General features: G+C 46.9%; 1 protein-coding gene across 5 annotated transcripts in view; it reads right to left on the bottom strand.

Annotated features, from left to right (window-relative positions):
- The window catches only part of EPB41L4B (erythrocyte membrane protein band 4.1 like 4B), a 143,265-nt gene that overhangs the window by 53,565 nt on the left and 65,289 nt on the right, over positions 1-24,411 (bottom strand). For 4 of the 5 annotated variants that reach the window (XM_083709277.1, XM_083709279.1, XM_083709278.1 and 1 more), the window contains exons 15-17: positions 23,468-23,535; positions 5,766-5,944; positions 3,067-3,173 (exon numbers count right to left, since the gene is read on the bottom strand). In XM_083709277.1, the coding sequence (XP_083565403.1) occupies positions 3,067-3,173; positions 5,766-5,944; positions 23,468-23,535 (354 nt within the window). Of the gene's footprint in view, positions 1-3,066; positions 3,174-5,765; positions 5,945-12,994; positions 14,465-23,467; positions 23,536-24,411 lie in introns of those variants that run through there. The other variant, XM_083709281.1, reaches the window with a different exon arrangement.

Here is a 24,411-nt window from a genome sequence, read left to right as displayed (position 1 = left end):
CTCCCACGTGGACTCCACCAGTTCCAGATCTTGCAGAAAGGCTTTTAGAAAAGGACCAACACTAAGAAAATTAAGCCTTTGGTGGTAGTACGTGTACTATATAAATTCTTCTCTGTGGATGTTTGGGAACCTCTTAGGATAGGAAAGTGGCATGTCATCTTAAAAATAAAGACATAAACTAAGTCATTGCTGTTAAGAACAGTTCAGCAACATCCTTGCAATTGGATGCTGTTAGAGCCAGAAAGGGGAAATGCAGGAATGGTTAAATGGGGACTGGAGCCTGGACTATGTGGAACCTGGTACCAAGTTCCACTGGAAGAGGGCTTTCTACACCTCTTCTCCGATTGCCACCAATAATATTCATACCTGAAGATAGAGGGGATGAAGAACTAAGGAAAAAGATACTCGTATTCCTGTTTGGGATATTTCCCTTCACCTAGGAGATTAAATATTATCTCTGTGGTGTCAAGAAGAGTAACAGGCTTCTTTAATATCACTTGTGGTGCTTCATTTTCTCAGAGGCTGTCAACACCCCGATGTGAACTGCAGCCCAAGGGAGATAGTGGCATTGAATCAAGAACCTTAAGATGGCTGTGCCAGACAGAGAGTTCTTCTGAATATTTCTTCATTCCCACAAGATGAGACCAGCTGTAGCAAGGAGAAAAAACTTGAGCAGGACTGCTAGATGGGGGGGAGGGGTGTGGAACCCGTTACAGAAGCCAGCATTGTACTTTATTCTTAAAACATGCATTTAAGTCTATAAGCATATCATCTCATTTCAGGGGGATAGGTTTAAGACTCCAAACAAGGGAGCTGCTATTTGATTTGAATTGAATTATAGAATCAAAAATGGTTTTAAAAGAGCAATTCTTAAAACTGGAAAATGATTAATTATGTGAAATGCAAAACAAATATTAACTTCAGTTCCAGAGTGTGGAGGATTACAAATCAGGGATGTGAGTTCACCTTGGAACCCAGGGTGGCAGGATGGCTCTGAATTGGGTTGCCAGACCTTGAAGAGCAAAAAAGAGGACAGTCCAAGCCAGGGAAAGAGGCACACGGGCATACAGGCTGCTGCCACTGAAGCCACATGCCTCTTTCCTTGGCTTGGGCTGGCAGTGGCTAGGGCATGCAGAGCAGCCCCAACCCAAACCGCCTGAGCCCGAGCCGCCTGTGCCCGAGCCATAAATAAATAAATAAAATTTTAAAACCCCAAAACCTGGACATTTCCTTTAAGATGTAAAAATCCCCCTGGATGGACTTGTTGCCCCCCCCAAAAGAGGACATATCCAGGATTTCCCAGATGTATGGCAACCCTAGCTCTGAAGCATTGCGACCGAGGGAGTAGAGGGCTTCTAATGTGTTTTTTCCTTACTGGGAAGCATTTCTGTAAGTTTCCCAAGCTCTCCATAAACAGGAAATGCCACACAGAGACTTAGGGACAGACAGAGGAGCAGGGAAGCTAACTGTGTGCCTGACTGACAGCTCCAGCTGCCAATTGGGGAGTGAGGGCTCTCCTTTTACACCTCTTCAGTGTTTCTGGTACTGCAAGAAAAAATTATTGTTTTTTCTGCTCCTTGCTGCCTTTCTTTTTCTTAAAGCAGCAGCCGCCGCCCACCTCTATGGTGACTTCAGTGCCCTCCCAGGGCTGGTTGCACTTCTCCTAACAGATTTCCACTAGTGCCCATCTAGCTAATCTATACAGATAGGAAATGCCTATCACATTCTTCCAAACATGGAGACCCCATAACAGCTTCACCCCTCTTCAACTGCGTTTTTGATAATACTGGGTGTTGCCTCTTATATGCATATAATAACAGCCAATTCCAGTTATTATCACAAGCAGCACTATTTTTCTATAAAAGAGCTGCCGCAGTTGACCACAAACATCTCCCTTACTCTCTTTGAATGGCAATGGCACCCCCCCCTAAGAGGGGCCAGAGCTGAGCTCTGGTGAGCTCTGGCTGAAAAAGAGTCCTGGTCACAAAAGAGATGGGCAGGCTCAGATCTCAAAGGTTCCCATTGAATTCCATAGGATAAAGCAAATGCCTTGAAATCTGGAATGCATCTGAGATTAAGCAAATCTGCTAGGGACCAGGGCTGTGTTCACAACGTACATTTACTGTAAAATACATTTAACACAAGGGACACGGGTGGAACTGTGGGTTAAACCACAGAGCCTAGGACTTGCCGATCAGAAGGTTGGTGGTTCGAATCCCCTCTACGGGGTGAGCTCCCGTTGCTCAGTCCCTGTGCCTGCCAACCTAGCAGTTCGAAAGCAAGTCAAAGTGCAAGTAGATAAATATGTACCGCTCCGGCGAGAAGGTAAACAGCGTTTACGTTTGCTGCTCTGGTTCGCCAGAAGCGGCTTAGTCCTGCTGGCTGCATGACCCAGAAAAACTGTCTGCAGACAAATGCTGGCTCCCTCGGCCTGTAAAGCCAGATGAGTGCCGCAACCCCAGAGACAGTCACGACTGGACCTAAAGGTCAGGGGTACCTTTACCTTTACCTTACATTTAACACACACAGAGAGAGCCAAGATTCCTGGGAACTGTAGTTTGTTTGTTTTTCAATGATACAACCAATAAAGCATAAAATCAAAACAAAATGAACTTAGACTACGGATTGTAGATAAGATGAACTGAAAATTAAGTTTGTTAAGGGTGCTGGTGCTGGAAATTGTAGCTCTGAGAGGAGTAAACAATTCCCAGGCTTCTTTGCGGAATACAATGCGTTCTAAATGTATGGTGCATATGCAGCTTACATTCACGGGGGGGAGGGGCTAGCTTCCTATTTGGATATTATTGAATAAACCTTTTTGCTTCCTGAATTAATGGCTGCAATTTCTTCCCTGGGGTGGGGAATATAGTGCTAAACTTGGGAGTGACATTTCAGTGAGGGATAAAGGTGCCCATGGTTCTATGCAGTGCGCACATGCACACAAGGAAGCTGTACAAATCCATCCCCTGGTCTCTACCTCTAGTCCATCCTTTGACACCCTGTGCATTCAAATCACTGTCATTTTGCTAAGCAAAGAGTTCCCAGGCATATCGTCCAGAAATGTACCTTGTTCGTGCTGATGTGCAGAGCTGACCAAGGCCCTACTACTTTCGCAGTCTCCATCTCCATCTTCTTTAAACGGGGAGAAGCATCCTCATAATGGCGGGATACTCCTGGATGTCCAAAATGAGGAAAGAAAAGAGCCTGAAAGCAAAGTACAAAAATCCTGCAAGGAAAACCACTATACAGATTTCCATGTCTTCTTTTGGTAGATGGTTTCTAAAGTTCAGCTCTTGTTCCCTTTCAGAGCTGCATCTGTTGCCAACCTAGCCAGGGCCATTATTGCTGTTCCTGGGACTGGGGAATATAACCAGAGGATTCATCTCCTGGTCCTAGGGTCTGTGGCAGTCCGTGGTACTAGGACCCAGACAATGGTACTCTATCTAGGATCGCCCTCTTTCTGGGCAAATCTACATTACAGAGTTGAATAAGTTTTACTGTTTCATTCTTAAAGCACAGTGGGCTAGTTCAGGTGTTTTGTACTAAACAATCCCCGCCCTGCCCAGCACCACTTTGGAGCAATGGGCAAAACAGAAAGGCCCCTCCGCAACAGGCTCACTTCCTGGGGTTCTGCTACTGCAGAGGTTTCCAGAAAGATCTCATGGCACTTGCGCAAGATCTCACCACTGTTACCACACAAACCCAGCAATAGGGATGGGTGGGACACACCACTCCATGGGATTCTGCCACCCAAGGCAGTTAGTTGCTTAACTCTGCCTCATGGCAGGCTGCCCTTAAAGTAAGCCTCTTGCGAGATATGACGTAATCCGAGGGTAGGCAACCTAAGGCCTGTGGGCCAGATGCGGCCCAATCGCCTTCTCAGTCCGGCCTGCAGACACTCCAGGAATCAACGTTTTTTACATGAGTAGAATGTGTGCTTTTATTTGAAATGCATCTCTGGGTTATTTGTGGGGCATAGGAATTCGTTTTGTTTTTTTCCAAAATAAAGTCCGGCCCACCTCATGGTCTGAGGGACAGTGGACCAGCCCATGGCTGAAAAAGGTTGCCAACCCCTGACGTAATCCCTATAAACAGCACCATGGAAGTTAGAGTTTGTCCCCCATTCTCCCCTCCCCCCTGTTGTTAATTCGACACCCAGGTCCAATGCTGGAGTAGACTAGCCAACGAATGCTTCCTCCCTGAAACACTTTTGTGCAGTCACATTGAAATTGCAGCCATTTCAGCTTCTTTAATTTTTAGAAAACTTGTATTAAAATACAGTTTAATTTACAATAGATGAAAAATAAAATGCAGAGAACTCATGAACCCTGCAAAAACTCTATCCATATAGTAAATCCTTTAAAGCAGCCAAATAAGCATCTAAGCATACAAAGAACGACTTCATAGCCATAGGAAAGCATTGCACTTTAAATTTTGCCTTCAAGGATTTAACTGCAATTCAGTAATAGCCTGAAAATGAAGAAAACAAAAATAAACATATCCCCCCCATCCTCATGGTTTACTCCCATTTTTCAAGTTTTTGTGGAATATCCAGGTTTTCCATATTTCTAGATTTAAAAAAATCTGAATAAGCATACTGTAGGCCACATGCCTATCCAATATAAAAAAAATCCTTTCAGTAGCACCTTAGAGACCAACTAAGTTGGTTATTGGTATGAGCATTATGTATGTGATGCACACGAAAGCTCATACCAATAACCAACTTAGTTGGTCTCTAAGGTGCTACTGGAATGAATTTTTTTATTTTGTTTCGACTACGGCAGACCAACACAGCTACCTATCTGTAACTATGCCTATCCAATGTATTTTGAAAATGACAATGTCCATTAAGAATATATTAAATGGAGGAGGTATTCAGAAAGAGATTGGAACTAAAGTGCAAATAAAAGGGCAAGCATCACAATGCCTTTAATCTATGTTGAGGTTGCACAAGAACTTCTGAAGAGCCTTGATGGACCAGGGCAAAGGCCAATCTAGTCCAGTCTTCTGTTCTCACAGTTTGTGAGCAGAACCCCAAGCAATTGGAACTCTGTGTACAGTTCCAGTCTGTATTGCTACAAACAATGAGGTACTGGCCTGGGCTATTATGACAGGCTAATGTGATGGGTACTAAAGCTTTTACAACAGAACACTGTAAAGCCAGGATCTTGAGCCAGTAAATACGAATCGATCTCTTGAACCTCCCATTAGCCCACCCCTTTGACTGATTCAGTCAATCAAATCAATCTGGAGTGACAGTTCCCACATTTCAAAAACCTATTTCCAGATCCATTAAGAAGAAAACGTGCACTGAAAATTTTTGAGGGGTACCAATGAGTCATTTACGAGTGTTACTTGGCTCTGGAGAAGCTTTTATACACTTCTTCATGGGGGGTGGGGCTACGCGCCAAGAGAAGCAGCCATATTTTACTGCAACCCACATTTTCATAAGCTCTACTTTCTTTAAAGGCAAGGCCCTGTGCAAAGCTTCAGTGAAATCCAAACTAGTTAATGTAAAGCTTCCCTCACAAATGTATTTCCAGTGCAGTTAAATTTGCTATATAAAAATATACAAAATGGTATTAGCAGTCTGAGTAGAACAAAATGATCTTCCTATGATGTCTGTGGCCAAAGGCAGAAGCCCCACCAGCTTTTGGTGCTTATTGTCCCTTCCTGCTTGTCTCACTGCAATCTCAGGTTAGACAGTTCAGCCTTCCATTGCATCCCGTCATAATGCCGAGATGGAGGTAGTTGAACAGACTTACTGTTTGGGCTTTGCCTGCTGTCCTTGTTGTCAGGGGGAGCAAGTGCCCCGTAGTTGGCGTGGTGGTGGTGGTGGAGGTGGTGGTGGTGGTGGGGTCTTCCAGGCATTTTTGTAGTCAATGGTGTTCCACCATTTTCCTCGATATTAAATGGGTGAAGCTCTGCGCTATTCAAAGCGTAGCTGTGAAACACAAGTGTGGGTCCAATGAGAGAATTAAAAAGTGATAACTATATTTGAGATGAAAAAATCAGCCTGCATATGTACTGCATTCATATCTTGCACTTTCTCTGAGTTCGCTTTCTCCAGAACAGCACACTGAGCCCTGAAATGTGGCATCACATCCCCAAATAGATGTATATAGACCTCTATAATAATAAAAAAGCACCCTGGGAGATGTGCACCTTACTGGCTCTAAATCTCACTTACTTCCAGACATGTCCAGCAGATCCGGTAGATCACTGGACATCTGTGGTAGATCACTGGCTCCCCCCAAAGAAGCTCAACAACTTTGGCCCTCCCTAAAAAAGCTAAACATCTTTGCCCTGCAGCCCCCCAAAACAGGGCTTTCCTCCTCCCTAAAAAAGCTCAATAACTTTTACCTGAACCCCTGAAAAGGGGGTAGATCGCTGCCAGTTTTTAACTCTGTGAGTAGATTGCAGTCTCTTGGGAGCTGGCCTCCCTAGTAGCTTCAAGCCTCATCCTTACAGAGATGATGGACATTTGCGTAGTCTGCCCCCCTTCAGAGCACAAATGGTGGTCCAATGACTTACCTCCATGCAAAAAATAAAACAAATCCCTGCAAGCTAGTATTCTCAAAAGACAGGTTCTAGCATGGTAATTTTCTATGTGTGGGAATCTCAGTAGATTGCAGTTGTTTGTTCTGGTGAACCCCCAGTGCAAGATTTTGGATTCATAGGTTTATTTGCTATTAGTCCTCTTGAGTACATATCTTTAGTTACTGTGGGCTGATTACTCCCCTAACATTTTATATTAAACTGTGTGAGACCCACTTAGGTTTTAAACTGAACAGGATAGTTTAAAAGCTCAATATCTTTTGGGGGGGAGCAAGGGTTGGAGGCCCAGCACCACTGACGCTGCCCCTGACTCATTCTTACCCACAGAGGCTTTGGTTGTGCCAGTCACACAATCTCCTGTTAAGGTGGCTCAGTCAAAATCACTGGCAAAAACGAGGGACAAAGGAGCTGTGTGACTCGCCTGGAGCTGTCTACAGTTACAGCTGTTCTGTGGGATGCACTGAAGGAAAAGCTGTTCCCAACCCAGAACTCAAAACGAACCACCATAAAATAGGAAGGAGCAGTCAGTGGGGCAGCGTGGGTAGCCAGCGCCTAGGCAAGAAAAGCATGGCGCCCTCTAAGCAGCGCTGGCTTGTGGCACTGCCACCGACGCCAGACGGAGCTGCTGCGCAGCAGTGAGACATATGTGCACACCTCCTCAGCTGGAGCACCTCCACCGCTGCAAGTCTCACCGCCCGCCTGCCTCTCCTGCCAGCTGGGGACGCTGTGCAGCCAAAGGATGCCAGGGCCTGTCCTCTCCCAACTACTGCTCAGTGTGCCACTCCGGTGAGGCAGACAGGCAGGGTGTGGAGTACCTCGGCTCAGGGCCGCAGCTGCAGAGGCGGACCCCTAAAAATTTTGTGCTCAGGGCAATTGGCCCAGGAACACCCCCCCCCATGCTACACCTCTGAACAGAGTACATATTTATTTAAGGTCATTTCGGTCTGATTTCAGACCTAGCTTTGCCTTAAAGGTAAAGGACCCCTGACAGTTAAGTCCAATCGCAAACGACTCTGGGGATGCGTGCTCATCTCGCTTTACTGGCCAAGGAAGCTGACGTTTGTCCGCAGTTTTTCTGGTTCACATGTCCAGCATGACTAAGCCGCTTCTGGCGAACCAGAGCAGCGCACAGAAACGCCGTTTACCTTCCCGCTGCAGTGATACCTATTTATCTACTTGCACTTTGATGTGCTTTCGAACTGCTAGGTTGGCAGGAGCAGGGACCGAGCAACGGGAGCTCACCCCGTCGCAGGGATTTGAACCGCCAACCTTCCGATCGGTGAGCCCAAGAGGCTCTGTGGTTTAGACCACAGTATCACCCATGTCACTTTAGCTTTGCCTTAGTTGTGGGCAATGACTTTGCTCAGGAGAGAGCAAGGGAGGGATGTACATCGTCCTGAATATATTACTCTGGCATCTGATACCAGCAACCACTGTACCCTTCTGAAGTGCCTTGTGGGAGACATTCTATCAACAGTAGTCACTCTTTTCAGGCAGGTGTCAAGAGGCAGTGCCAGTTCTTTCCCATGGGATGCTGCAAGCTTCCTATTCTGTCTCCCATGTCTTTTGACGGGAAGCCCCTGAGAGTAGAGATGAGCTTTTTTGTGTTTTCCTGAGCAAATAGATGGTTTTTTTCACCCCCACCACTAGAAAAAGGAATCCACTCTCCCCAAATGTCCTAGAAATATCTGCGACTTTGTGGGGGTTGCAAAATGGGAGCCAAGATGCGGCCATACAGTTGCTGTTCTTCTTTCTTGTAGAGACAGGGAAATTTTAAGGGGAGGAGGGGAAGAAGAGGTGCTGCTTTGCCACTAATGGTGAATCCCACCAAGGAAAAACTGCTGGAGAATCTCTCTTCCCACTGAAGAAATTAACTGAAATCATCCTCTGAATGGAGGGGCAATTTGTGCTCTGCTCTGTTTATGAAAGTTTTTTTTAATGGGCAGGAGGGCAGTAGCACCAATTTGTAGATGATACACACTTGTTTCTCTCCCCTTTCCCACATTCCACTTGTAACCAGAGAAATAACTCCAACAGTTCTTTGTTTTTGTTTCTCTCTTCACGCCCATGGATAAGGGCCACACGACATATCCCTTTGTCTTCTCATTTTCTTCATTCACCAAATACTTGACCAACCAGCAGCCATTAATTCTGACAGCTACCTGGTTCCTCATCCAATCAGAGGCACAGTAGTAGAAAGGTTATGAAACAGCGCCCCCTAACAAGGACTACGCAGGTACTGCAGCTGTCCAGGCAAGCTCAGCTGAGGTTTGCAGAGGAACCTTGCCGAGTGCCAGGGAAAGTGTGGACGAACTTTGCTATCGGTATCCAGTTTGAGTTTTAGTCTCTTTTTAGTAGGAATCTTTAGAAATTCATATAAAATCCCTCCTGTGGTGTATTTTCATCATTCCAACGTTGTTTTACTAAGGGGAAAGATGGCTATCAGAGGAGGGGCTGAAGATGAGGCCTAGGTCGGCCATAATCCCTGAAGTGTGTGGTCACATACTCAACAACCACACTGCAAGGGCGAGAAGTCTCAGCATCCTGTCTCTGGAGTGCCAGACTCAAAAGCATTCAGAAAACAATGTCCACTCAGCCTCAGTGTATTGGAGTACTGGTCGAGGCAAAGGGGGTTATTTGACTCGACATGGGGAGTAGGAGATCATGAATATTTTCCTTTGTCTTAACAAGTACAGTGGTACCTCAGGTTACAAACACTTTGGGTCACAAACACTTTGGGTTACAAACTCCACTAACCCAGAAGTAGTACCTCGGGTTGAGAACTTTCCCCCAGTGTGAGAATGGAAATTGTGTGGCAGCAGTGCACTGGCAGCGGGAGGCCCCATTAGCAAAAGCACACCTCAGGTTAAGTACAGTTTCGGGTTAAGAACGGACCTCCAGAACGAATCAAGTTTGTAACCCGAGGTACCACTGTAACAGGAATGTTGAGTATTTCTGATTGACATGGCATCAGTTTTCAGCCTGGATGCCACTCCTATTTTATGACATGCTTATGACATATATATGACTTTTCTAACAAGTTGTTATGGGTAATCTAGGGAAACTTTTAAAAAAGAGGAGCACCCATTGTTTGGGGCTTCTTTCTGCTTTTTCAATGTTGAAGTTTGAAGTCTTGTTGCAACAATAAAGATCAGGCCTCCTGGCCATTGTTGTGCTTCTGTTTCTTGACAATCCAACCTAAGCCTGCAGAACTCACTGCTGCACACTAAGGAGATGGAGGCTCTAATAAGATGTCTGAATAATGACTTGGGAGGATATTAAAACAGCTGTTTTTAATTATGTTATTTATTTAAATTTCTGTTCAACCTTTTAAAAACTAATATTCAAGGCAAAAAGGTTATTATTCCATCCAACCACTAAGGAAAAAAGAGGATGTGAGTACTTTTGAGTGGTATTTAGCAGTTTGAGTGTTTTGCTTAAAACTTGCAGATGAACAGCAAATGTGGGTTGGAAACCTTTTACGCTGTTCCAGACATTCTATAACCATTTTTCATTGCTCATTTCAAGAAGCTCTGCATAAAGGTTTTTCTGCAGATTCTCAAAGTAGGTAGCTAACTTTTACTATGTTCAATTGTGTATTGAATATGGTTGAGTAGGTTTTCACTGTGCCATAAGTTCCAAGGAGATGTCTTGGAGGGGCTGTTTGGATCAGGCTGAAGGTTCGGGGCTCAAAGAGTTAGAGGCCAACAATCCCAGGGGTTGGGAGACTGGTTTCATCCAGACCCCACTAGCTAGACGTTCTATGGGGGAGATGTTGCGGTGGGAGAACCAAATCCCAAAGAAGGACTCAGGGGGCTCTCCTCTAGCCAGCCCAAACCAGCTTCCCTGGAACTGGCTTCTGCGCTGCTGGAGTAGCCACTCCCTTCCATTCCTACTGGCCAGCCTTGCCTACAGGGAGGCACCAGGTGCCAAACCTGACGCCAAGCCAGAGCTGTCTCCTCCAGTCTGCCAGCGCTGCTGTGAACACAAGGCTCAGGTCCAGCCCACCAGGTGTTTCCCCGTCCAAAGATATGTGCCGCTTACCATGCTAAAGCCATGCCCACCCCTGTCCTTAACAGCAGGGACTCTAGGTGTGCCAACCATTGAAGGAACATTTTCGCCTGCTGCGTTAACCTCTTGCCTTGCTTATGTACCATACTGATTTTTGGCAGGAACTGTAATCTGAATATGAGTTCTTCATCCAGCAGAGGGCAAAACAGTTTGGATAGAATTGGGTGCCATTTTGAATCAAGATGGTGAACTGAACCTTTCAAAACTGCACTGATTTTTGGTTTCTTAGAATCCTGAGTGGTTCCAGGTACAAGGCTGCTAGTAAATTATGTAAGGAAGGTTTATACAATATAATAATTTTATAGATGAGGTCTATTACATTTACAGATGCGGCTCCATTACTTTTTGTAAACTTCTTCATAAACGGTCCTCAGCTTTTGCGTTCTTTTCTGGGTAACTAAAGTGATAACACATTATGATTGGAATGGTCATTAGGTATAATAGATATCCAGTTGGAAACTTTGATCTCTTACACAAGGAAGTGTGATAGCAGTGAATAAATCAGTATTAGAAAGTATGGAAGATTGAAAGAACAATTGCAGTACATGCATTACTTTTGTTAATGGCTCAATTCATGGTTTGAAAAACAAAGTCTGAAAAGAAATAGCTGAAAAACAATAGCTAAAAATCATTTCAGTCCCTCTACTTAGGCATTTTTTAATCAACTACCTTAAACACGAACAGGATCTACCAAGTTATGGGAACAAAATTAAAGTGCAGTCCATCCAATGTGCATCTTTGCCACATTCATCTGCAAACTGATAAAGAAATTCTAACCATGTTACCTACTTTTTGCTGCCATGCAAGGCTACGCATCCTCAGTCTTTATATGAAGGCATGAAAATCTCAAATGTATGTTGTGATAGAGATGTATAGTATTGGCTCGTTTCACACCTGTTATGAAACCCCAAAGTTCTAAATTCACGATGCTTTGCTGCCCTTTCAATACTACGCTTCCAAATGAGGTTGTGCAGAATGGTAGCTTCTTGTACTATCCCTGCACAGTACGTGCTTTCAAGACATCCATTCTTCACAGGAGCAACCACACAGGTTGACCTCACTCACTTTGAAGGGAAACGGGGGCTTTACAAGGAGATGCCAGAAACTTAACTGTGATACATCTCAGGTATTATACATGCAAAATCAATTTGTGCTGGAAGCTGTTTTCTGGCATTGTGCCCTTAAAAATAGTAAAATTTTAACATGAACAAGGTGTGAGATGAAGCATTACACACCTTATCTGCCATGTTGGCCATGGAGGAAGAGGGAAAATGATTCCATCTGTTTTCTCCCCAGTACAATCAAGTTTCTAGTTCCCTCTGTGCCCACCCAGCCTTAGCAATAAAAAAACCACTCTGTAAAAGGACGGCTAGCATCCTGCAGGGGGGAAGACAACCCCGATTCCAGAGTGACTGGGGAAACCCAGCACAGATGGACAAGTATAAAAAATAAAATTATCTCTCCTTCTCCATGGGGCTCTGCAACGCAACGCAGGCACGTCTGCTAAAGAAGCGAGGCAGGGGCTCAATAGGGACCCACTGAAGGGGAAAGTAGCAAACAGAAATCTGAATAATTTAAAAAGCTCTTGTCTATTATAGCTTCAAGAAGGTCTTATAAAACATGATTCCTATCAGGTGGGGGGGGGGGAGAGAGAATCTACCAGGTGGCAAAAGAGTTGCAAAGCCAGGGCTGGTTCTTGTCACGGAGGTGGAAACAAGGCGTCTTGATGACAGTACCCCTTGGTATTATTATTATTATTGGACTGCAGCCGAAGGCTCGTGGGATTGAATACTCCTTTGTACACATTGAAAACGGGCAAACCAGGCTGGGCTGAAACCCTTTCCCCTGGGATGCACGTGTAGGAGTTTTCCTCAGCTTGTACAAAGCCCTCTGACTGCAGTCTAATGTGGTAAAGCTCAGATACTGTTTACAATCTGAGAACTAGCCCAGGAGAACCAAGCTCGGCTCTACTCCTCCCTTAGGTTGCCCTAACCCCACTCTGGTGGAATGACAGCAGGCATGGCATTTGCTAGCAACACTGGATTGCAGGAAATGCACTCTTCCCTGAGTGAAGCCTTTTGCATGCCATTTTCACAAAGACAGTTCCTAGGCAATCCTTGAAAAATCTTAATTTGGACACTCCCAATTGTGTGTGTTTTCTTTAGAAGACTGGACCTGTGTTTCCTGTTTGCTGAATATATCTCCCAACCTATTTCCAAGCCACTTTGTGTGCATGTAGTAACCATAAGAACAATAACCCTGTTTTTTCTAAAAACTAAAATGTATAACAAATGTACTGTGGGTGTATGCAGTCTTCCTAGTCTGAAGACTAAAAACATATCCAGAATATAAAAAATGCAAAGACAACAGAAAATATTCATATTTATTTTTTGTACTCAGCACATACAAAGATCAAAACAAATGTAATAGCATTTGTAAACGTACTTTAAATTAAAAAAAAAATTAAACTATCATGTATTTGCTCTGAAGGAGAAGTAGACTTACCCTCATTTATAAAGATTCTGTAAAATCATATGAACAACACTAGCACTTTAAAATATCCCCCAAATAGCAAGATATTCCTTATTTCAATCAATTTCAAAAGATCACAGCTTGAAGGCCAAATCAACACGTAACCAAAGCTGGCACTGTTATCTCCATATTCAAGAAAACCAAAACTATCACAAGTTTAGCCTGTCTTGTTTAAGGAACCTGAGTGTGTAGATAAAGAATGTATATCCAATTGTAGAAGCTGAACTTGTTTATCCATATCTCATGTCAAAATACATAGGTCTAAACTATCTTTTAGAACCAAAATCTTGGGATGCATTCAGACAGCTAATGTCCTTGCATAATGAGCTCAAGGTTGGGCCTCTCTCTGCTCCTCACACAAACCAATGCAAAAATTAATGACTACAGACAGGAACCGTGATTGGAATGGAATGTGTGAGCCTGGGATTACTGAACACATAGGCCAAACAAATTTGGGACAGAGAAGGAGTAGCACCAGAAGCATCACCAGGCTAAGGTGGTTTTTCTTTCAGCTGTTTTTCTTTCATCTAAAAACACAAGTCTACTGAAAGACAGCACCACCAGTTATTAAGGCACCATCTTAACACCCGTTCATTACTTCATAAGCTGATCAATAAAATCCAAAGAGTCAGATGCGCTATATAAATATATATATATAAACTCTAGTGATTTTTGTATAATTGTTAACATGGTGCAAAAACCTATTTGTTTCAGGGATAAACAGAATTTTTAAAAGCATTTCATTATTAGTTATCTGGATCCCTTTATCACTGGCCATTAAGTCATATTTAATAACTACAATTATATTGACTCCTGATTTCAGTATAACTCAAAAGAAAAAAAGCAAAAGACTATCATTGCTGGATTTTATTCATAAATGAAACCACAGAACAGCTGCAACTGTGTGTAAATGAAACAAAACAAAAATTAAAAGGCTACAGTAGTCAAAAAATAATGACAGTTTTATAAACTACCTGCAAAATCCCAGAATTTTGGGCATATTTCTTAGCTTTTTCCAAAGTAATGGAACTACAGCTTGCAAGTCTTTGTCTACTACACCTTCTGTTCTATGGATTATGACACCATTTAAAAAACTTATTTGGAATGCAATGAGTATGTGAGATGATGCATAAAGCGGTGAGAGGTGGTTCTTTCTCAAAGAGTTGTCATGAGCTTATCCTGATACAACAGGCTCTGGATCCCAACTAAGTTCTTCTGGTTCTGGTCCTGAATATACCACAAATTGCTGTCCTCTCCATTTGGGGATTGTTTCCAACAGAGCCTGTCATCCTGATAGGGTGGCCTGAAGCATATGCAGAGTGATGGTGAATGAGAAGCAAAAAGGAAAAACACAGTTATGAATGACAAAATAAATGAGCTGATCACATACATGGAAAATGAGACAACAGTGGGGGACTATATGGGTGGAAAATATTAGCAGGGGGGAAACCCAAGTGGGGAATGAATAACTGAAACCACAGATGGAGTGCAATCCTCTAGAAAGTTCACTAAGTCCCACTTCAATGAATGGGAGAAACTCATTGTCCATCTGTGCAATGCAGGCTGTGCAGAACTTTCCCCCAGAGGATTATGTGCCGTGCTTTCCCCTACATGTGTAAGCATGGAACTGCAGACACAGACACTTGCAAAGTGGCACACGAGTGTTTATTCTGCCTCAAGTAGACCACTTAGAAGCTGTTCACCAGGTTTATCTCAGAGATGTGCTCCATGAAGAAAAATGATGAAACAGCCCTAAGGAATTTTCAACACTTGAGAGCTGCACATTAATATAAAAACAGGTTAGTTGTACACTGAAAATGTACTGAAATCATGTGCACTGCTCTATGTGGGCATTATGGGTAATGTGGAAATGCTACCTGAATGTGGGACTCCTTTTTGTTTTTATTACTTAATTCTATAAAAACATTAAGACATAACAAAAAAAAAACCCCACATTTAGACAAAACACTAAAACATACAAAATATAATTCACTACACAATACATTTCTACCAACACTTTTAGACTGGTAAAAGTTGAGAAGAATAGAGAAAAACAGAGAGCAGGGCAGCACCCCCTTTTTTCCAGGGTTCATTTTTTATGAAACTTCCATTATTTCCATTTCATACACCAGCTCCCCGTTTCAGGTATGACACCCTTACTTTCCACCAATGTGCCTCCTTTTTTGCCTCCACTGTTGTTGGAGGTCTGATGGTGCTAAGACAAGGTTTCCACATAATGGCCGGGGGGGGGGGCCCAAACTCAGACCTGCCCCCCTATTCTGTGACCTCTCCCTCCTCCCATGGAGAGAAGGATCCAAAACATCCAATGGCCTGTGGGGTACCCTCCCAGAAACAGGAGAACTCTGCAGCCAAAATCTGTATACAATATCATACCCATTTCATTTACACCAGATTCATTTTGTATTTTTTGATGAACTCTAAAAGACTGTAAGCATAGTGAGCTACTCCAAGGCTGAAAATGTAGCTCTCTCAAATTGACCCATTTAAAGAAAAAAAATCAGTACTAGAATTTTTTTAAAAAAATCTGCCTTCCATAATTTATTTATATATAACACTGGTTCTTGTTTGTTCAGCCAATGGTAGTTTTAATGATATTCAATAAGACTAAGGAAGTTTAAGGCTCTCATTTTAATTGAAAAAACTCATTAAGCATCTTCTGAATTATTTCTGCCATCATTTCCCTTCTCTGATCCTAACTAGATGATAGATTGTCCATGCTGTTTAATTTTATAATAGTTTTCTCTATCAATAACTGTCCCAGAAAATCAGGATTCTTTTTAAATAAAATGTCCCATTCTTTGATGGGCATAAAAATCTTTACTAGATCCAGCTTCAATTTTTATTTTTAAAAAACCCGTTTGTTTTTAAAATGATTATATGATTTTGACAGCAACTTTCTCTCTGCAATGTTGCGTCTCAAATTCTGATTTCTCAAAAGCCAAATTGCATTTTTTTAAATTTCAGCCTGGGAGCAAAATTCCCTTCTGCGGGTCAAGTGCCAGTGTTGGGTGGGGCCAGAGAAGCAAATGTTATATTTGCACAGTAAGCTGCTTACTGCACATACACTCACATAGCAGCCCTTCCTCCAGCCAGGTAAATGAGGCATTGGCAGTGCTCAAGGATGTTTTCCAGTGAGGCAAAGATGCTTGCAGTGTGAAGCCTCATCTGCCCCCCTGGGCCTGAGCAGCAACCCCCCCTCCCCCCCCCCGCATTAATGTGTAGCAACCCATGCTATGTCCTCACGTTATGGACTTCGCCACTCTTGGCATCCAATAAGAAGGGTGATGAGAGGGTTGTGTTATCACAGATTTCAGATTTCATAGTCTACCAATTTCTCTTTTTTTATTTTAGCTATCTGTAATTCTGCAGGCTTGGGTAACCCCAAAAATACAGCCAAGTTTTGTTTCTGCCATCTCCAAAATCACAGGTGCCTCTGTGAAAAATTCCTTCACATCCCCTCTTCCTCAAATAGCCTTTCTTCCCCAGTATTCAAACTATATACATTATCTTTGCAATCCTTACTGTCAGGGTTTCAGAGACAGAGAGCGAGGGGGAAGGGTCCCAGGGTGATGAGGAGGAGGACGACAACGACCCGAGGTTGTCTCAGAGTCCGTCAAGCGATTCGGAGGATTCCCAAAAGGGAGCCCCCCTGGCCAGGCCGAGGGGCGATAGAGGGGGAAGCAGTCAGAAGCAGGAGAGCGGAGGGGGAACCCCCAGTGGGAGTTGGAGATCGGGACCGGCTCCTCTGTCGGAACGGAGTGAAAGGGGTGGAGTTACCAGTGTGTCAGAAAGAGCAGAACAGGAAACAAAGGGGGGAAAGAGTTCGGAGCAAGACGTCCTGCCGGGAGGGGTGGAGAGTAGCACCGAGAGCAGCGTAACTGTCGAAAGGAAGGTCAGAGGCAACGTACGCGCGCCAAGTTCAAATGTGGAGGCGCGCGGAAGTGAGGAGAGTCCTGGGGAGGAGCCTGGTCCCAAAGCGCGAAGGAGGGGGGAGCAGGCGTCAGAGGACTCAGCCTCTGGGGAGTCCCGGAGGGAGGGAACACAGGGGGGCAGGAAGACCCTGCGGAAAAGGAAGGAGAGGAAAAGGTGGAGCAGTACAAGCCTCTTAAACTGGTGCAGAGGCGGGACGGATTCAGAGGGGACTTCTACGATCTAAGAGTAACAGATCCGGAGCCACGGAGCTTGGATGTAATGCCAACAATGTTCTTCAATAAAACCTTTTGTATATAACTTGGACTGGACTTTGGTCTCTTGTGAGCTGGGACCACGGGTGGCTCTGACAGTAAGTCCCCTCCCAAAGAACGCAAATTTTTTTTTTTTTTTGCAAAGCTCACAAACGGTGACAGCCATGAGTGCGGAGGATCAGCTGACAGCGCTGCAAACTACAGTTTCCGAACTCACCGCTGCAGTCCTTGCGTCTCAGAAGAAGCATGACGAAATGGAGAAGCGCTGCCAGGACCTGCAAACAAGGTGGGAGCGTGCAAGCAGGGAAGGTTTCCCAGGGTCCAGATCAGAGGGAATTGGACTTGGAAGGCGGGGGGGCAGTCTAGTCACCCACTTCGATGGGAACCTGAAGCACTACCCCAGTTTCAGAGCAGACGTCTTGTATGCACTGCACTTGCTTCGTCATGATTTTAAAGATGAGGAGGAGAAAGTGGGATTTATTATTTCTCATTTGCATGGGGAGGCCAGAGCGTGGTTGCGCAATTTGTGGCGTGAAGATGGCCCTGCCCGCCGCGATTCTGATGAATTCATTAAAGCGATGGATGCGTGCTTTCAGTCAACCGTGGATTTGGATCTTGCGCGCAAGGAAATATTTGGACTGCGGCAAGGCAAAGCCACTGTGCGTCAGTACCATTCCAGATTTTTTGCGTTACTGACTGCGTTACGCTGGGAAAAAGACTGCACACCTGTGAGGGATTTGTTCTGGGAGGGTCTCAGCGGTCCCATAAAGGATGAGCTTGCCAGGGGAGACAGACCTCAAACCCTGGAGGAGGTGGTGCAGAGGGCTCTTGCGATAGGGATACGACACGAGGGACGTCCTTGGCACAATGAGGAAGAACGTCAGGTGCGTGCACCAGCAACGACGTCTCCTTTCATCCCCAGGGATTTCGGCCAGGCACATCCCTCGCCGCTGGTGAGGCAGGGGGAGGAGCCGATGGAAATTGGTGGTGCTAAGGCTCAAGCAACAGCCAGAGCCCCAGCTTCCGGTCCAGTAAAGGCGAAGCCTCCTAGAGGGACCAGGAAGTGTTACATCTGTGACAGTGCACTGCACATGGCGAAAGAGTGCCCCCAGAGGCTCCAGAAGCACACTGCAGCTTTAGCAACAGTAGCAGCAGAAGTGATCCAAGAAGAGGAACCTCAGGGAAACGACAATGCCTGGCTGGAAGCATAATTGCTGGGGCTCAGCCAGGCGAATCTATAGAACAGTCCCCAGCGTCTTTGCAACCCACAGACCCTTTGCCACCCAAGCCAGCGGTGCAGCTCACCGCAACACTTCAGTTGCCGAATGGGACCACCCTAGAAGTGCCCATCACAATCGATTCTGGGAGCAACGCCGATTTCGTGGGGATGCAGTTCGTCAAGCAGCATCGCATAGCGCTTCTGCCCGCCACAACGCCTCTGAACGTAGTCACGGTGGATGGCAGGAAATTGCTAGGAGGGCAAGTTGTGCAACAGACACCTCCCATGGTGATGCGTATTGGAGATCACCGAGAAGTCATTAGCTTCAATGTCACCCACCTATCTGACACGCCTATAGTATTAGGCATGAGTTGGCTGGAGAGACACAGTCCTGCTGTAGCGTGGTACCAACGCCAGATCACCTTTTGCTCATCGTACTGTGCTCAAAATTGCATCCAGTCCTGCCAGGAGGAGGGGGCTGAGCACCAGCTGCGACTTGGCATGGTGCAGGCAGTACCTAGCAAGTACGAAGGGTTCCTGGAGGTTTTCTGCGAGAAGGAAGCTGACCAGTTGCCGCCCCACAGACCTTATGATTGTGCCATCGACCTGTTGCCGGGGGCGCAGCTGCCGACTGCGAAACTGTATTCCATGTCTGAGGACGAGATGCAAGAACTCAGAGAGTTCATAGAGCACAATTTGAAGCGTGGATTCATCCGGGAATCTAAAGCAGTGGGGGGCAGTCCTGTGTTCTTTGTGAAGAAGAAGGACACGCCCCAAAAAAGACTCATTGTGGACTATCGGACCATAAACAGTATGACCAAACCCAAGGCCTTCCCCATGCCCAAGACTGATGATCTCCTAGCGACCGTGCGGAAGGGGAAGATCTTCACCAAATTGGATCTGCGTGGAGCGTATAACCTCATACGCATCCGGGAGGGCGATGAGTGGAAGACGGCCATGTTCACGCCTCTGGGCACGTATGAATACAGAGTTATGCCGTTTGGCCTCCAAAATGGATCTCACGTCTTCCAAGCCTTTATGCATCACGTGCTAGCGGGACTCCTCTACAAGAAATGTGTGTGTTTTCTCGACGACATCCTGATCTTTTCGGAAACGGAAGAGGCCCATGAGAGGGACGTAAAGGAAGTCCTGCAGAGACTACGGGAAAACAGGCTCTACGCCAAGTTAGAGAAGTGCCAGTTTGATGTGACGGAGGTGGATTTCCTAGGCTACAAGCTGTCCGACAAGGGGCTGGCCATGGACAGCGTCAAGGTCCACGCGGTGTTGGACTGGAAGAGCCCACGCAATCGGAAGGAAGTCCAGAGATTCGTCGGTTTCGCCAATTTCTACCGCAAATTCATCAGAGGTTTTGCAAAGGAGACGGCAGCCATCACGGACACTCTGAGTTCCAAGAAGAAGAAGTTCGTTTGGACGGAACAGGCGGAGCGCTCTTTTCGGAAGCTTAAAAGCCTTTTCGCCTCCGAGGAGCAGCTGCTGCATGTGAATCCAGGCAGGCCCATGCGAGTAGAAACCGACGCGTCAGACAGAGCGGTTGGAGCCGTACTCCTACAAGAAGATTCGCAAGGGAACTGGAGACCCGGTGCCTTTTACTCCCGAAAGCTCAGCAAGGCGGAGCAAAACTACACCATATGGGACAGGGAGCTGTTAGCCATTCACGCAGCTTTCAAAGCGTGGCGACACTTCCTCATAGGAGCCAAGCACACAGTACAGGTCCGCACGGACCACAAGAACCTAGAGTATTGGCGCACGGCGAAGCTCCAGAGCCAGAGACACATGCGCTGGGCGGAATTCTTCGCGGATTTCGACTTCCGAATAGAGTACATCCCGGGAGATTCCAACGTTATAGCCGATGCGCTCTCCAGGAAACCGCAATATCTCGATGAAGCGGCGCCAGTAGCGGCCAAGCACATTTTCGCGCCGCAGGCGTGGGCGTGCGCTGCCATCACAGTAGACCTGGACGCGGTGCGACGCGCGTTGCAAGTAGATCAGTTCGCGCAATCCAAAATGGAGGAGTTGCGCAGAGGTTTGCAGAGAGACGAAGAGTTCCAACTACGCGACGGGCTGTTAACTCGCAAAGGTGCCCTCTACGTACCAAGCGACGAGCTTCGCGCAAAGGTTCTGCAGCAGTTGCACGACGCCCCCAGTGCGGGCCATTTCGGCAAGGAGAAGACAATAGAACTGGTGGCAAGAGACTTTTGGTGGCCACGGATGCGTGGAGAGGTAGCGGATTACGTCGCCAGGTGTGACACTTGTCAAAGGTCCAAGCCAGTACACCAGAAGCCAGCGGGGCTGCTGGAACCGCTGGAAACACCACAGCAACCGTGGGAGAGGGTAGCCTTGGACTTCGTTACTGACCTGCCCAGCTCCAGACGGAAGACGGCGGTACTGGTGGTAGTGGACCTGTTCACCAAGATGGCGCACTTCATTCCATGCACAAAGGTGGCGACGGCGGAACAGACTGCCAAACTCTTCATCGATCACGTGTTCAGGGTGCATGGGCTGCCACAGTCCATCCTGTCCGACAGGGGGCGCCAGTTTGTTTCCAATTTTTGGCAGAAGCTTCTAGGTATCCTGCACATCAAGATCAACCTAACGTCGGCGAGACATCCACAGACCAACGGCCAAGCTGAGAGGGTCAACGCGATCATGCAGCAGTACCTGAGATGTTACGCCAATCAGCGACCCGCAGCTTGGGTGGACTACTTGCCGATGGCAGAGTTTGCCTATAACAACACGAAGCACGCGTCCACGGGGGTGACGCCGTTCTTCGCGAACAACGGTCGTCATCCCAGAACCTTTCCGGGGTTCGTGGCACCGGGAGAGGGGGTGCCGCAAGAGGCCGACCAGTTTGCAGCGGAGCTGCAGGAGGTGCACGAAGAGCTGCGGAGACATTTGGAGCTAGCCAAGCAAGCATATAAGGTGCAGGCAGACAAAAACAGGAGAGTGGGGGAGGACATCCAGGTGGGGGACTGGGTGTGGTTAGCGGCCCAAGCGATGCCAGCCAAGTCGTTGGCCAAGAAGAAACTAGGGCACAGGCAGTTAGGGCCGTACCAGGTGGAGGCTAGAATCAACCCTGTAGCCTTTCGACTGGCCCTCCCCGAAGGTTCCAGAGTGCACCCGGTCTTCCATAGGTCGGTGCTCACTCCCTACAAGGCACCGCACAGGTTTCAGGAGTCTGAAACAGTACCGGACCCACACATTAAGTCACCGGAGAGGGAGAGAGCGCCTAGGGCCGAACCTCTCAACGAGGTCACAGAAATCCTGGACTCGAGATGGGGGGAAGAGGGGGGTAGAATACTTTCTAGCCAGAGAGGGTACTCCAGCCAGTGCCAACAGTTGGGTGCCGGACTACGCTTTAGACAAACCTCTTCTAAAAGACGAGTTCCATGCCCTTTTCCCGCATAGACCCATGCCAGCCGAGTACTTTGATGACTGGCTCTTTACGCCCACACTCTCAGACAGTACTTTCCGGGGGTTTTCTTCCGCCGAGGAGAGAACGCCAGAATCAAGCCCGCCCAGGGGATCGTGCTCAGGGGTGGACACAGAACCCTCTTATTGGTGGGACGAGCAACCAGAGGAAGACTGGCGCAGGAAATGGCTGACGGGACCTTGGCCGGCAGCACCAGACGAAGTGCCAATGGAAGAGGGAGAAGAGAACACTTTGGGTGAAGAACCCGAATTCGAACACTCATACACCGAACTGCAAGCAGAGGACATGGAAGTACAAAAACTGTATCCTGCATCTACCTCCGAAGAGCTGCAGCTCCCACAACCTGCACCCGATGGGCGGGAGGGGGGAAGGGGGGGCTTCGAGGGGGGGATGGATGTCAGGGTTTCAGAGACAGAGAGCGAGGGGGAGGGGTCCCAGGGTGATGAGGAGGAGGACGACAACGACCCGAGGTTGTCTCAGAGTCCGTCAAGCGATTCGGAGGATTCCCAAAAGGGAGCCCCCCTGGCCAGGCCGAGGGGCGATAGAGGGGGAAGCAGTCAGAAGCAGGAGAGCGGAGGGGGAACCCCCAGTGGGAGTTGGAGATCGGGACCGGCTCCTCTGTCGGAACGGAGTGAAAGGGGTGGAGTTACCAGTGTGTCAGAAAGAGCAGAACAGGAAACAAAGGGGGGAAAGAGTTCGGAGCAAGACGTCCTGCCGGGAGGGGTGGAGAGTAGCACCGAGAGCAGCGTAACTGTCGAAAGGAAGGTCAGAGGCAACGTACGCGCGCCAAGTTCAAATGTGGAGGCGCGCGGAAGTGAGGAGAGTCCTGGGGAGGAGCCTGGTCCCAAAGCGCGAAGGAGGGGGGAGCAGGCGTCAGAGGACTCAGCCTCTGGGGAGTCCCGGAGGGAGGGAACACAGGGGGGCAGGAAGACCCTGCGGAAAAGGAAGGAGAGGAAAAGGTGGAGCAGTACAAGCCTCTTAAACTGGTGCAGAGGCGGGACGGATTCAGAGGGGACTTCTACGATCTAAGAGTAACAGATCCGGAGCTTGGATGTAATGCCAACAATGTTCTTCAATAAAACCTTTTGTATATAACTTGGACTGGACTTTGGTCTCTTGTGAGCTGGGACCACGGGTGGCTCTGACACTTACCTTCAAGACAGGCTAGAATTATTGAGGTGCTGGTACTGCAGATGATGGCTCAGAATGAGAATAGTGGTTTGCCTATTCTCATACAGTGAGATCATAGATGAGCTGAGGATTTCCTGGCACTGTGCTCATCATATACTTAGCCTCCAGGTGACACCAGATTAGGAGCAACATGTTGTACACACACAAAACACACGGTCCTGTTTCCCAACTAGTGAGATCATTCCCCCCCCCCCCCAAACTGAATAACTTTTACAACATCTGCACAGAGCAATCACTTACCTTAGATTTACAGGAGGGTGTGGGTGCCAGTGTGATTGGCCAGGGTGCGTATTTGGGTGATACGGAAGCTGGAAATAAAATATGAGCCTAGGTTACTGAAGAATTTGTAATCTCACTTACATAGGTTAAAAATTCCACAGCCTTTTAGAAAGAAAGGAAGGAAGGAAGGAAGGAAGGAAGGAAGGAAGGAAGGAAGGTACTGAAACTGCTTACACACTGGCAGAGAACTTTATAGTTGCCTATAAGGCAAATATTGATTCCAATTCTGAGCAAAAACACATTCAAAAGTTTACCGTATTTTTTGCTCTATAGGACGCACTTTTCCCCCTTCAAAAATGAAGGGGAAATGTGTGTGCGTCCTATGGAGCGAAGACGCCGGCTGGAGAGGTGACGTGCGGCTATGGCAGCAGCCTCTCCGCTGTGCCTTTCCGCTGCTCCCCGACCTGCTCTTTGGGGCTGGTGGTGGGCTTCCCCCCGCCAGCCCCAAAGAGCAGGTCGAAAGGAATCTGAAGCCTGGAGAGCGAGAGGGGTCAGTGCGCACCGACCCCTCTCGCTCTCCAGCTTCCAAGGTAGCCGCCTGAAGGCGACTGAACGCACCTTAAACGGCACCTTGTTTCAGAGGGGGAAAACAAGAGGGGGGAAATTCTCCCCCTCTCTGCGCAGCGCCTCCTGCCGCTTCGCTGAAGGGCGCTGGGCAGAGAGGGGGAGATTTGTTTTTTCTTGTTCTCCCCCTTCTAAAACAAGGTGCGTCCTATTGTCCGGTGCATCCTATGGTGCGAAAAATACCGTACTTTGACTTTTGAGGTTCCTCTTCACATGTAGCCTTTGCAACTTCAGAAGCGTCCCAGGTGTGCCCTTGACTAGGAGTAAAGTGGGGAGTCCCGAGATCTGAGAATGAACTGTATCACTTCAGACTCTGGGTGATCATGTTTTGAATGCAAAAT

This window comes from Podarcis gaigeae (genome assembly GCF_964106915.1).
Source record: "Podarcis gaigeae genome assembly, chromosome: 13".
Classification (NCBI taxonomy): domain Eukaryota; kingdom Metazoa; phylum Chordata; class Lepidosauria; order Squamata; family Lacertidae; genus Podarcis; species Podarcis gaigeae.
This window is presented reverse-complemented; position numbering and strand designations above follow the sequence as displayed.